General features: G+C 42.6%; 1 protein-coding gene across 1 annotated transcript in view; it reads right to left on the reverse strand.

Annotated features, from left to right (window-relative positions):
- Positions 1-1,161: 1,161 nt before the first annotated feature.
- The window catches only part of SVEP1 (sushi, von Willebrand factor type A, EGF and pentraxin domain containing 1), a 131,038-nt gene continuing 117,805 nt past the window's right edge, over positions 1,162-14,394 (reverse strand). The window contains exons 47-50 of the mRNA XM_064502286.1: positions 10,102-10,197; positions 7,183-7,278; positions 5,291-5,384; positions 1,162-3,750 (exon numbers count right to left, since the gene is read on the reverse strand). Coding sequence (XP_064358356.1) covers positions 3,720-3,750; positions 5,291-5,384; positions 7,183-7,278; positions 10,102-10,197 — 317 coding nt within the window. The 3' untranslated portion in view covers positions 1,162-3,719. The remainder of the gene's footprint in view (positions 3,751-5,290; positions 5,385-7,182; positions 7,279-10,101; positions 10,198-14,394) is intronic.

Below are 14,394 nucleotides of genomic sequence, written 5' to 3' on the forward strand. Positions count from 1 at the left end.
CAACACTTTAGCTTGTTTGATTTTTATGGCAAAGAGGATTGGGCCAAGGAAAAAAGCCCATTTTAACCACAACTCGTTTAAAGAAGGCAGTACCCTATATTTCTGCAGCACGCAGAAAATGAGAGCCCATGTGCTATGGCAGCCCAACTCTTCCCTCTCGGGATTACTAGCAGTATTGGGAGGATTATTGTTAGATGCACATTTGCATCTTTTCTATCAGGTGCACATCAAATTTCAGGACTTTGCTGATAGCACTGGCTTTAATTTCATGTCTCCTTTCGGCTGGTGGAGTAGGGGAAAGTTTAGAAACATATACTGCCTCTCACGCTCATAAATGTCCACTTGCAGCGAGAAATCCAATTGCAACTGGAGATTTGTCAGTGCTCCTACTGAAGCCAATGACACTGTCCCCCATCCTGACAGCTGCAGGATTACAGTAGTGGTGCTGAGGGCTTAATAAAAATAATCCCATTCTTGGCAGTGCTCCGACTGATTTCCATGCAACTGCTTGTACCAGATAGTCCTATACAGAGCACGGACAGGAACAGGAGTAGTGGTCAACAGCAGTACTACCCTTTGGCCTACTATCAAAATATTGAAAGGGTTACTAACATTACCTGGCACCCTCCCCCCGCCCCCCGCTCCCCAAATCATTTGACTGCTATGTCATATATTTTCCTTGTTTCCAGGGGTAGGGTTTGGGTTATGAAATTTTCCTTCTGTTATAGTACATCTTTCAGCCCATTCCCTCTGAACATGGGACTCTCTATAGCTTTAAAAATTCCACTGTTAGTGCGGAATAAAACAAGCCACATCTCCATCTGGCATAAGCACTGAGTGAAGCTGGCTTTAATGTATCTGTTTATGCCAGTGATAAATTTGGTCCATAAAGGTTTTAATATATACCTCATCAGCAGAGGGAATTTGAAAAACTATATGTTAACTGCGTTTTTACCAAACTTGGTACACTACTACTTGGTAAACTACACTACTTGTAGTAATCTGGCATATCCTTCTAAGGTGATTGTTAATTATTTTACCTTTCCCTTTGACTGGAGCTCCACTTTTCTAATACCCAGACTTACCAGCAGGTCGCAAACGGTAGGCAGAGGTGAGAATTTGTTCCTAGGCATTAGGAAAAAGAGTGCACTGTTGCCTCTATGCATACTAAACAGGGTGCAACTTTATTTACAGTGTAAAGTGCATCACACAGAAGTTGTTTAAAACACACAACAAGCAGTGACATAAATGACAATACGGTATTGGGAGGGGAGGGGAAATGTTCCTGCAAGTATCAAAACATCAACAGCCTTAATATAACAGCCTCTAATTTCACCTACTCTGTCCTACCACCACATCTGGTTATGCAACATGATGACTGCGTTGATCCTGGGACTCCATGTATTATATGAGTTTACTGGTGTGAAGCTGGAGTGCTAAAAGCCAGCCCTGAGCCCCAAAACACTCCTCTCCAAAAATGTCCTGCCAGCTCGAAGCACTTTCCTAACTAATGCTGTTCTGCTCTGGGGGACACCAGAGCAGAGTCAGGGCAACGCAATGCACGCACCAGATTAAGTACACTAGAAAAGGGACCATTTACTTTTTAGAACATGAGAGTGACATATAAATAAAGATCTACTTCTGCCACCACTGCACTCTTTCGCTTGGGGACTCCCATGTTGCTCACTGCAGTTTCCATCCATATGCTGCCTATGGCAGCAAGGAGTTCAAGGAACAAAGTGCCTACAGGCGGTGGTGACTATGGGGTTGAAACATGGATACTATTTACTGAACACTTTAGCCAAAGCTGTAAACATCAACGGCTGTGGAGCTGGGAGTCAGAAGATGGTTGCTACGTGCTAGCTTCGTCTAGGAAAAGGCAGTTTGTGAGAGCTGTAATGACAACTCTTTTCAGCTTGTTGCAGCTCTCAAAAGGAAGGGGTCTGCGTTCTCTTGATCTATACTTTTTTTTTTTTTTTTTTTTGAATTGTCTGTTGACTGAAAGCTCTCACTGGCTCACAACTTCACCTGTTTCTTTTTTCCCCATTTTTGGTCTTGCATTAACAGCCATCAGTTATGTGTCAATATTTACTGGTGTCCTAGTCTCATAACTACTAGCTCCTCTTTGTGTCACACCACAGTTCTCTAAGTTCATGCACTTATACAAGGAAGGTAAATTTATAAGGGCGAGGGCACCGTGTGTTCACTCAGAATCTGAAGGGTAAGTAAGCAGCAAGGTTGGAGAAGATATTTTTTTTTCCTTCTTCTTTCCTAATGCTGAGTTACCAGTCATGCTTTTCTATTACTGCCGGGTAGAATGGAGCTTCTGACGGATGCCTCTCAGGTTCTCAGTCTAACAACTCTCACAGATCAGACTTTGCTAACTGGTGCTAATTACCAAACACTTGTCCTCAACAAAGGCATGTGATTTCCACCCTCTAATTTTTGCTTAACTGCAGGTAAATCTTAGCACCTCAGCTCATTAGTGCATGACTCGATGATGGCACTCAGGTCTGTGTTATTCTCAGATGCAATCTGGATCAACACTGTGAGAAAGAGAAATCTGACTGCTGCATGTGCTCTCAGCTGTCCTTGCTCAGCAGGGCATTTGTGCCTGTCTGCACACTCCAGAGACGCCTTTTCCGGCTCTCTGAGGGCTCTGCACAATATAAATACCACTGCTCTGTAAAGAAATAGCAAAGTTTCACCTGTAAACATAACTGGTGCCTTCTGCCCCTATTTCAGGGCCAGTCAATCTTTGGGACCCCAAACGCATGCATTAAAGCATTCAAATGTCAGACAGCTGCTAGACATGTATCCCCTACCCTACACCGGGAAGGGATGCTGGTTATGGGCGGGTGGTAGTTAGTCACATGGTAACTGGGAAGCATCAGTTTCAGTGGTCTGACTGTTTTCCACTGCTGGCTCCTGGATAACCCAGCAACAGAGCTAAATCCAAATTGCTCGTGAGTCAAAAAGCCTCACGGCCGCTGTTGGCTACACTTGGTCTGTCCTTCTCTGAATGACACGGTGTTGTCTTATTTCTTTCACATTTTTGGGTATTTTACCAATAAACCTCAGGTAAAATTCTTGCCAATGCCTTTCATTAAGTCACCTTCCAATTAATTAGTATCACATAGTAAACGTTACTGATTCTTCTTCTTTTTATGTCTGTCTGAAACTACGGTTACGCAATGGACTTTATCAGATGTACTTCTTACTTTAGATCAACATGAGTTCACAAAGAGGCCCTGTGCAAGGTTTAGCTGCTCAGTTAGTCTTGAGCAACTATTCTTTACTGTCAGAGTGCTGGACTGCAGTGTGCTTTGGCAGATGGTAAGCAGAACTGCCACCTTCTGTTTGATCACGATCGGCAATATAGTGTGTTTCAATCAACTGACTGTATGTAAGAAATGGGAAGGACTTCACTGTACACAGCTATTTCCTCAGTGGTCAGTAGGAATTTTTACATTTGTATGGTGTATGTGTGTATGGTGTGTGCGTAGCAGCATATATTTGATATACTTTTGTAGATGAAAAATACACAGGATTTCTTTAAAAAGGGAAAGGTACAGGAAAAATATATCACAAAATAAAATACAAAACAATGGAGCTTGTGGGGAACGGAAGAAATGAATTTGATTTACAATGCATTAAATTCCAAGCCCTGGTGCCTAGGCTGAAGAAAGCTTTCTGAATGCGAAACCGTTGCTCTGATGTTAAAAGGGATAGAATCCAGCCTTCCGTTTCCTGTGTCAACAAACAAACAAAATAAAATTAGTGCTCACTGAACACACAGAGCAAGATGAAGAGTGAGGCATGTGGGGAAGCTGTCTGAAAGCAGACCAAGGATTATAGTCCCACAACACATGACAGCATATTGGGGGCGGGGGGAGAGAGAGGGGGAGAGAGAGAGAGAGAGAGAGATAGATATCTTGCATGTAATGGAAATCATGATTCATCAGAGTGGTTTGGAGCTAGTCTAGTCCTGGAGGCTTTGGCCCCTTGAATTTCCCATCATAAATCACTCCCAGTAACTCCTGCTCTGCCTGTATTGTGTTGGGGCTCTCAGTATGGTATTGGACCCCATAAAGAGCCACAAGGGAGCGAGGCCAAAGTTTAACAAAATACAGAACAAATCTCACTGCTTTTTTCCATCCTCCTTTTCCCCGATTTGTCCAGAAAGAGGAATAAAAAGTGTTCACTGGCATTTAATTTGTATATATCTTGGAGAAAAACATTAATGTTCTGCTGTTACTTATTTAGCTCTCCAGGAGAGTGGCCAATATGTTCAGTAGGAGTCTGCGTGGGTTGAAGTGTTAATATTTTTTGGTACCTGTGGGTTTCATTACCACTTCACTGAGGTGAGCAGGGGAACTCATTCTGCATGTTTTCTTATGATATTTGATTCCTGACCACAACAACATCATTACAGTTCCACCTGTCTTCCTTCTTCGGGGCTGTGAATTGCTCCTAATGGCGGCATGAAACAAAACAGCTCTCCAAAGGGACTGGGGCCTGTTCTGGCTCCCCTGGAAGCCACACACTCAAACTTCACAAGTCATCTTAAAAAAACCAAAACTAAAAGGAAGGAACAACTTTTAAATGGTACTGCATATTGCGATGGGACTTGGTTTGTCTCCTTCACTCCATCTCCTCTGCTGGCCTTGTTCGAAATGAATAAGCCAACCAAAACACAAATACTGGTAAAACCCAGTAAGAAAGGGCACGCATGAACGAGAGGCAAGCCCAGTTCTTGGGGCTCTTGATACAGGGACTGCACCATCAAGTGACTGAACTGGACTTGACTTGGAGGCACTGTATTGTACTTTTGAAATACTGACACCACTTAACAGTAGGTACAAGTAGAACTGTTGCTATAAATTTATAATACCTGTTGTATGGCCCTTCTCTTGAAAACCTGGACCCACCTGAGGTACATACAGTCCAAAATGAACACTGTTTGTACTCAGTAGGCCATCCAGATTTTCAGAATATCCCATACTATATCACAACAAGCACTTTCATTTTCATCATTAAAAATAAGGCTAAACCTTGCAGGTTTGCGTGCTTGCTCACATGCAAGTGCAGCATTTGGAGGAACTTCCATCTGTTTGGCAATCATTTTGCAGAGCAGTCTCTGAGGTCTTCCAGATTGCCCATAAATCATGGCCAGTTCAGTGATCACTGATTAAGAGGATCTAGAGATGCTCTTCTGCAAAATTAATTGCACCTTTTTCAGAATTACAGTTCAGTAGGGTGCCGTGGGAGAGCACCCAACAACACTCACCTAGAGCAGTCATGTCCAGTCCATGATGAGGGACAATAGCATCGATTTGGCCGTATGCACTTCCCACCATTCAGGCAAGGTGACTGGCAAACAGCTGCATGCAAATACACACAGTTGTATTAATGACCGCATCCACTCCAAGCTGATTAAGGAAAAGGGCTCTGAGAATCCAGCCTGTGGTACTCTGTTAAGAATTAGGCACTCTCAAAACTACCACATAAACACAAACTGTGAGTCTGTTGTAAAAGATGGTTTGCTCTGGAAAGCCTTAGACACACATCTCTGCTGAAAGTGATTCAACCTCCGCTATTACTTCTGCTGTATTATCTGATGTTGCCTTACAAATGCTGGCTTTTTTTGCTCCAGGCTGAGGCAGAAGAAGGAATGCAAACAGAAGCAGAAGGAAGAGAAGAGTCAGAAGATCAGCAGGAGAATAGGCCTCATTTCCAGAGAAAAAATACCAATGTTTATTTGAAAGAAATGTGACACCTAAATAATGGCCAGAACTGAGTTCAGAGAAGCAGAAACCAGATGTGGTAAGAAGTCTAGAAAGAGGCAGAACAAAGTTAAGGGCCAAAAAACCTTTACAGCATTTACAAAATCAAAATCAAAAAGCATTTACAGATCAACAGCAGACAAGGTGTGAGGCTTCACACAGTGGCACCTGTATGGGTGGAAGCAAGGAAAGGAAAGCAGACAATTATAGCAAGTCCCTGAAAGACACTACATAGCCTTGAGAAGTATGATTAGTGTATAGGGCATCTGAGTTGGAGAATAAACACTAGCCTGCCTTATTGGAAAGTACAGGGGAAGTTGTGAAATGGTTGCACATGTTTGTGTGCAACAGCCAACCCCAAAGATATTAGGCAACTAAACAGAAAAAAACAAATCTTCAAGTCTTCCCTAACAATTTTGAAACTGAGAGATAAACCACCATGAGATTTACAGAACAGATTTGGAGACTCACTTAATAAGCTCCATTGATGTAGACATTTATAGAACAGGACAGCTGAAAAACATGAAGTCTCTTAAGAAGATAATGCCCTATCTAGAGGATGGACCTAGAGACACCAGTGAAGACAAACTCTGCATAATGTCTTTACAAGGAGACAAGGCCTTCCAAAAACTGACTTGTGCTCAGTCTTGATATGGAACTAAGCATGTCATATATGGGTTCAAATATTATCCCAGTTTCAAATTAGCTTCACCTAACACAAACTGGCTTGCCAGGGCACATGTCTGAAGCCCTGGATCACTCCTCACCACTACCTTGCTGTGTTACATGCCTTTAAACCTCAGTTAGGTGGAAGTAAGAGGTCTGTTAAAATGCAGTTTGCATTAAGTTGGTTCAGAGAGGTCAGATTAAGCCATTTAATTCAACCATCTTTAAACACTGCTTTGCTTTGCTCTGCCCTCTTACCTGGCTCAGGACTCAGGACTGAGCTGGGCAATCCTTTGCAGAAATTCCCCATACCAGACAGCTATGTGGTGAATGACCTCTGAAGTACCTGCAGCTCCCTTACCAGTTTAATGGTGAACTGCATATGCTGAAGCTGGAAATGAGAGAAATTCTAATCCTTCTTGGGAGTCCTGTTTTATTTTTCTCCTTGGAAATCTCTCCTCAGCACTGCATTTCGTGGAAAGCTCTCTAGTTAATGCTGATTGTCCTTTCTAGGAGCAAGCTGTTCTCAGGATCGTTAAGACTCATCATGAGCAAGAATATTCTGAAAAGAGTGTGCAGCTGGGGACAGCAAATCCTCTAGGAATGTTATTGCAGGGCTAGGGTTTCCTGTGAGAGGCTCAGTATTTACTGCAGAGCCCTTGGTGAACTGTGCTAGGTATTGATGATCGTCACAAAAGGTTAGGAAAGAGGCAGGTGAAAGGAGTTTTACCAGTATGGCAGCGTGATCCAGTCCATCCAGGGGGGCAGTCACACTGGTAAGGGGCCACACAGCGACCTCCGTTGAGACATGGCAGAATGCATATTGCTAAGGAGAGGAGAAGAAAAGCAATGAAAAGAATTATCACCTGTGAAAGCAAAGAACAAAATGTTCAAGCGAGAACGGCACTTTTGTTTAATGAGAAACTCCAGCCCCTGCCCCCACAAGTGTTTGTATGCAGTGTCAGCAGAGCTGAGCAGGAACTCCCCACAGGGCATAAGCTGTGACTACCATGGGCCAGAAAGGAGGAAGAACGAGAACAAACAAATGGGCAGTCAAATTGCATGAGTCCTTTAGAGGATCGAAGGCTCTATGCTCATCCAGGGAGGAGCAAAGCCTGCTTGCTTGTTTCTCATATGCAGTATCTATAAATAATGTTTACTTCTGTGAGAGAACCATCACGAACTTAACAGAATTCTCTCAATGTAACATTCAAAACAAGGATATTATGCAATACCCTTAGAAAATCACTTTTTCTGTGCCGGTGAAAATGTGCTAAGACAGGTGACATTACAAGCCTTCCAGTGAAAGTCAGCTGCAGCAATGCAAGGCATTTCAGGTGCAACAGGTTGACTGTGGCTGGAAGCTTTGGAAAACAAACAAAGCAGAGAGATGCTGCCTGATACCAAGCAGCTGATGGGCTCTAGGCTCGGCACAATTGACCTATGCTGCTACTGCTACCATGTCTGCAAAAAAGGTCCAATTTGCAAATAGTTGTTCATGGCTTCCTGAGTAACTCCTCAAAATTATTCCTTTCAATACAGTAACTGAATGGTGTGCTTATGTGAGCATGCGCTAGTAGAAAGATGAGTTCAGCTGGGTCTCAAATTTGGACCCTTGAGTGGCACTTCCACTGGAGTTGCATTCTGGGAGGGTGGATGGGAACTGCAGAGGATTGGTGCAGACATTCTTCCTCTTCCACTGCACTGCCAAGATCAAGTTGAGCAATTGCAGCCAGCTTAGATAAGAGAGGATTGTTACCTTGCAGGATTTTGCAGGACTAATTCATATCACCAACAATTACTATTGTCTGTATCATTAAATTCATGGAGTTCTGCACATTTTTAAAAGTGGCCAGGCCTTTCTTAGGAAGCTGAGGCTCTCTTGTTTTCTGCAAAATGTACCATGAACTATCAGGTAACTGAATCCTGTCAGAGCTCTGTGGCTTCACCTGTGGTGAGACCCTGAGAGATCAGTGCTCAGTGCTGGCACTCAAAAATCCGTTTGGCTTCCAGAGCAGACACTCAGCACCAAGGAAAGCTGGACCTATCTCTTCTGTTCACTGGTGCATCTTGCTTGACAAACAACACTACAAAAGGAGGTGGGGCTAACTAGCTCTGTGAAGCCCTTTCCCCTCTCCTTACTGCCTATGCCAAATGAAAGAAAATACGGAGAGATTGTGCCTGTATCAGTATGAAGTGTAATCAGACTCGTCAGCTGTCTGTTCCTTTTCTCATATAGAAAGACAAGGTCTGAAGTGGGGTGGCAGATCAAAATGACTGAGGGCATACAATTTGTCCTCTGGTCCTGAAGAATGCTTCTTTGCTAACATTACTAACGGTAAGGCAAGGAAATCAACTGTGGCATACCAGGCACAGTTCTGCCAGACACAGGGCTCACCTTCCTCCTGCTGAACCTGTGAAACTTAAAGGACGGAGCTTGCATGTTTGGCTATGGTGGAATGGACAGACACAGGAAAAGTGAAACGGCAGTCGTGCGAAGGCACCACGCAGTTGGAGTTCGTACAACAGAAGGCGGCCAAAATATCAGCTCGCTAAACCTCTTCTCCTTCTTCTGCAACTATAGCTAGGTCTGTGCCACACTGAAAGGGCACTGCTCTAGAGCAGGCTCGAAAGAGCCTGCAGAGGTAGATTTAGAGGATAATTTTAAGATGTGATGCATCTGCCTAGCAAAATGCTTGAATCACATTTCTTTCCATTCGCTACAGGAAGAGCTGTCACTCCTTTCCGTATGTCTCCATCTACACTCAAAACCAGGGTGAGTGACATCATCCCAGCTACAGGTGTCCTTGGGCACTCTAAAACTTTGGGTCAGGGCCATACCGAGTACTAAATCCAAGAAGAGCACTGTCTTTTCTATTCATCTAGACCCGTGCCTAAATACCTGTACAGTCACAAGGTCTCTTGTGCAGGAGTACTGCCAACCTGAAACACATAATCCTTACCAATCCCTTCTGATAAGATCACAACTGGAGAAATGGGAAATATGGCGCAAACTGGCCTCTGATGCCACTCAGGGAATCTCTGCAGACCCGAAGGTCAAATTTGGCTCTTTTCAACCAGAATAGATTCAGTTCTCTAACTACACAGATAAAGAAAACTAAAGCCAGCCCATCATTTATGGGGTACAGCTACACAGATCAGGAGGGACAGGATGGAAAAGCTGCCACAGCTGTATTATTTGAGCATGAATTGATCAGGTTTATAATTACAGACTGATAAAAAGGAAGCCAAGAAAAAAACACAGCCACTGGCAGCACCCTCACATCTCTTCCTGCTCTAATCTCAATTCTTTCCCCCAGATTACCATGTCTTGTCATTAGAAATAGGTTTTGGGGAACTGAAGCAAGCTTTTCTTCAAAGAGAGTGAAAGAACCGCCACAAGGGAAATCTCCTCAATTAAAGAAGTGTTTGTTTTGGCTTGGAGATGTCAGGGGATGGTCATTTACCTAGAAATAAGCAATCCATTAGTCAGTCCTTTCTGTTCTTTCTGATTTGTCAAGCAGAAAAGTTATGATTTTTAAGCTTTTGGTTTCTTATGCCTTTAATTTTCCCACCAGGTTCACTATAGTAAATTCACCTGTCTTATTTAAAACACCCTTAAAATTACACTTAGAGAAGATATACATACGCTCTTCACAGAGACGGCCCATCCAGCCATCTGGACATGAGCACGCGTTCGGTCGCTCACATACTCCACCATTCTGACACGGGAACCGACAGACAGCTGGAAAACAGTAGAGTTGTCATGTCAGACTCCAGAAGGTTAATTAGCAGCTGTTCAGCATCTTGCAGAGATTTTTGGATTTGTAAGGTTTAATGTAGGATAAATAAATGTAGTGAAGCTCAGAAGCAATTTGGCTTTGATTTTAAGGGCAACATCATTTTCTGGCTGTGTGCATGTGGCTAGGTGCTGTGAATGAGAGAAGGTGGGAGGGAGCATATGTAATACTATCCTCTTTATTTACAGTGAATCATTAAGATTACCAGGAATTGTCTCTGTACCACTGGAAGAAGGAAACATTAGTAGTTTTTAGCATAGCCTGGTAAGTTATCTGGACAATGTTTCAAGGCTGATTCTGTGCTTTTTCTTTTTCCTACTCAGTTTTGTAAAACAAAATAAAAGCCATTTCCTATTTTGTTTCTTCTAAATTAAATCCAAAATAAAATCAAGCTTTCTTCTAAAGTTGGTATGAAACACAAAGACAATGCTGTCTGGTAAAATACAAAGTTTGTCAATAAAATATGATAAAACACTGCAGCAGCACATAACAATTTTTGTTGCACTATCATCCAGAGTAATAAGCAGTGCTCTGCAAGGGTGCAGTCGTGGCACAGTGAAGTGGTTTCTTATGGAACCCAAAGTGCGATTACAAACCTCACTCACCATTCATGCTGACTGCTGCTCCTTGACCAACACAGCTCTTAGCAAGTACCTGGTCATAAAAGTGGGGAATTTAAAGTGGCCTCTGTCATGCTAGCTTAATAAGTTGCCTGGGCTTGAGACAGACTTTGGACTTTATCATCATGCATCTGCATTGCACTGTACCTCGGCTAATACCTCCAGGGAAACCAGGCCTACTTTACAAAATGGGTGTCAAGCTAACTACAAACATGTTAGACTGAAAATCACTGGAGCAAGCAGGAACCGTCTCATATTGGTGTGCATACTACACACACAAGATCAAAAGCTATGGCTTCTAGATGATACTACAGAACAAGTAAGTAATCAGACTAAGTTCTAATTAGTGGTAGTTATGAACACAGCGTAACCTCAGGAAACCCAGTCTGAACTGTTAATTGCATCCTACCTTTAATTACTTATTAGAGGAGCAAAATACGGGTTTAGGCTTTGAAAGTGTTTCAGATCTTGTTCAATTTTAGTATTAAATACAAGCAGTGGTTTAGCACACCGAAGCACTGTTCAGACCTGTTGGTAGGAATGCACATCTCCCACTGATGGAGCCAAACTTGAGTGACATTTTCAGCTAAGCCATGCCAAACTGCAAGCTACAGCTTGGAGTCACTTGAAATAAGGCCAAAGCTTTTGCCTTTTTATTTTTCAAACTCAGAGCCCTTACATTAAACGTCAACTGATACTGAATTTAGGAAGAGATCTTAGGCCCTGAGAGGTTCACAGAAATTGCAATATACAGATACTTTGCACGGTTTCGTTACAGAGATGTCTACGATATCACAGATGGCTTGTCTCTGTGTGTCCACTAAAGCAGAACAATGTGCAGACTAGATTTTCTCTGTGCTATGAAACATTATGAAAGTTCAATACAAAAACATTTAAAGCTTTGTGTAATCCACACCACTCAAATGATATTCTGTGAATTTAAAACAGGATGGTGGGGATAAGGCTGACATATAAATGGTATCCCAGGTTGAATCCACAGCCCAAGAAAAATGGTCTCTGAAACCTGTTCTGTCTGGTTCTGTCAGTGGAGAAGCTGATGTTTCAGGTGTTTTAGAAGTCACTTGGGATGCAACTCCAACCATACTCAGCATTTCAGGATCTCAGGCAGAGATCTTTTCCTGGGTTTATGCCCAAGCCCTAGTTGTGAAACTCTGAATGAGTAAGACAGCATAATCTCTACGTGTGCACTTGTTATACTCTGATTTAGGAAGAGAGAGACTCTGTGTCTGTAGCTGTGGGGATTATTATTCACTCAGCAAACAAGACTAGAGAAAGGCTTATGGCGGGGAGTTGTCAGGATTTCATTCTCCTCTCAGGATAGCATGAAAACAAGCAGGGCAGATGCAGTCCTGATCTAGTGGGGACAGACTGGGAACCATTAATTGCAACTGCATTACTGTAGCAGATCTCATATCCCAGCTATCAATGTTAAAGCTTTTGAGATCTTGTAAATCCATGCCTGATAATCATCTCCACAGAACACAGAAGTGACACTGGTGTAACACTAACATGGGTAAGGAGGTAAAAAAAGGCTCTTGACATCTGTTCTCTGCTCTGCCACAAAGCTCGCATGTGGTACCAAGCGAACAATTTTCCCCATGTCTCAGAGCTGGCCCCTCAAAATACTCTTTTTTGCTGACCAGGTAAGGACTTCTTGCCTTGCACTTCCATACCAGAAGATCATTCCCAGGCAGCGAGATGCAGGCAGAGGGCAAATACATGGCACAGACTTTAGAGAGGAAAGACTGAAGTGGAGTTAGAGAAGCTGGGTGAATTCATGCAGACTGCCGAGTCCCACAGGTGTTTATGAGCAGCAGAGCCAGGGTAACCCTTCTCGCCCCTGAAACTCGGATCAGGACCTGGCCTGCAACCTTTAACTACTAGTGATTCAGGCAAGTGCAGCTGTGGTTAGAGCTCTCCCAAAGAAACGAACAAATCTGCTTTCTAATTATAATATTTACGTTAACTAACCCGTTCAACTGGGCCAGAGCATTTAAAGCAGGCTTAGGACACATTCATAATCAACTCACAGTGCCAAAAACAAGAAAAGCTGTGTGAGTCATTACAAAAACCACTTTCATGTCGCTTCTGATGTAGACCACAAAGGCCTGAATCCTGTAGGCCTTTTGTTAGGCAAATCTCTCCCATGAATTATAAAGCAGCTCTAAAAGATTATTTTGATGTGTGTCATGAAAACATGTCTATCCTCTCAGAAACACCTTTGGTCCCTTTTAGCTTCCCCTTTTAGATGGAAAGAAAGGGGTAATTTTTATTCCCCTGCCTTAGTACAGCAAAAGGCAGGTTATTCCACCTTGCTTTCTTGTCCTATGCCTCATTCATCTGTCTACCTCATCATTTTCTCTGTTTTTGGAAGTTGTTATCCCTAGTACTTAATCCCTAGTACTGAATCCACAGTCCCAGTGGATTCAGTGGTGTCAGAAATGGGATACATGTTTGACAGTTCTTTGCAGATTAGCCCTCCCAGGTTGTTAGCAACCTGTGGCAGTAACCTGTCTTAGCAGAAAACTACAGCCATTGGCATAAGGTAGGGTTCTGTATAAATAAAAAATATGAATTAGAATCAAAAGTAGTAATCAGTGATATTAAAGAGACAGTTGAAGAATCCAAAGCATTAAGACATGAGGAGATAATATCCAATTAATTTTCCTAATGAATATCTAGCTTATGTTAGGGTACGTATTATGCAGGAATCTGTTGAATTCTGTAGCCATCACAGTTTAGAAAGCAACAGTGAGATACTAGGCAAACTTTTCAGAAAGGGCTTGGTGGCTTGGGAGTGTATGTCTTCAATGGGACTTCTGGATACGTCTTGGCATCTCAAATAGCTCAGATGCCTTTATTATGAATCTTCTCTATTTGGCTGCTGGATGAACTGATTCTCCATTGCAATGCCAAACCAGGGTCACATCACCAGGAAAAAAAAATGGTTTTCCACAGCAGCTTCTCTATTCCTGAAATGTTTAGGAGTTGCAAACCCATTTCTCTGGCTTTGGATCTTCTCAAAATAATCTACTAATCTGTGACTTCTAGGTCTGGCAATATAAATATCATGCCTGGAATTAACAGAGAGCCTGCTTCAAACACAGCTTTTGCCCAGTAGGACAATTTAACTTGACTAGGTTAAGACACTGACAATGTTTTGGTGGCAGAATTCATACAGAAGAATTTACATGGGAATCCTAATTAGTTAGGTTAAGCACTGTATAGAAGCCTGTCTCCAAGGGGCTCTTGATCTAAACAGAAAAAGGGCAAGGAAGGAAGTATTATTGTTTTTATTTTAGACATGGGGAGCTGAGACACTTGCAGAAAGAGAGGTGGACCTGACAACTTTAATCATGACTGTGATGTTCCCAGATCAGTCTTCTGGCATATTTCCTTTTCTAGGGGAGTTTGCGAGCTTTGAGAATGGGACTGTGTGTGACTGACCAGTGATATTCACCAATTTTTGCTTTCAGCACTCTCATTTCTAAATAACATAGC

The sequence above is a fragment of the Dromaius novaehollandiae genome, chromosome Z, assembly GCF_036370855.1.
Source record: "Dromaius novaehollandiae isolate bDroNov1 chromosome Z, bDroNov1.hap1, whole genome shotgun sequence".
Classification (NCBI taxonomy): Eukaryota; Metazoa; Chordata; class Aves; order Casuariiformes; family Dromaiidae; genus Dromaius; species Dromaius novaehollandiae.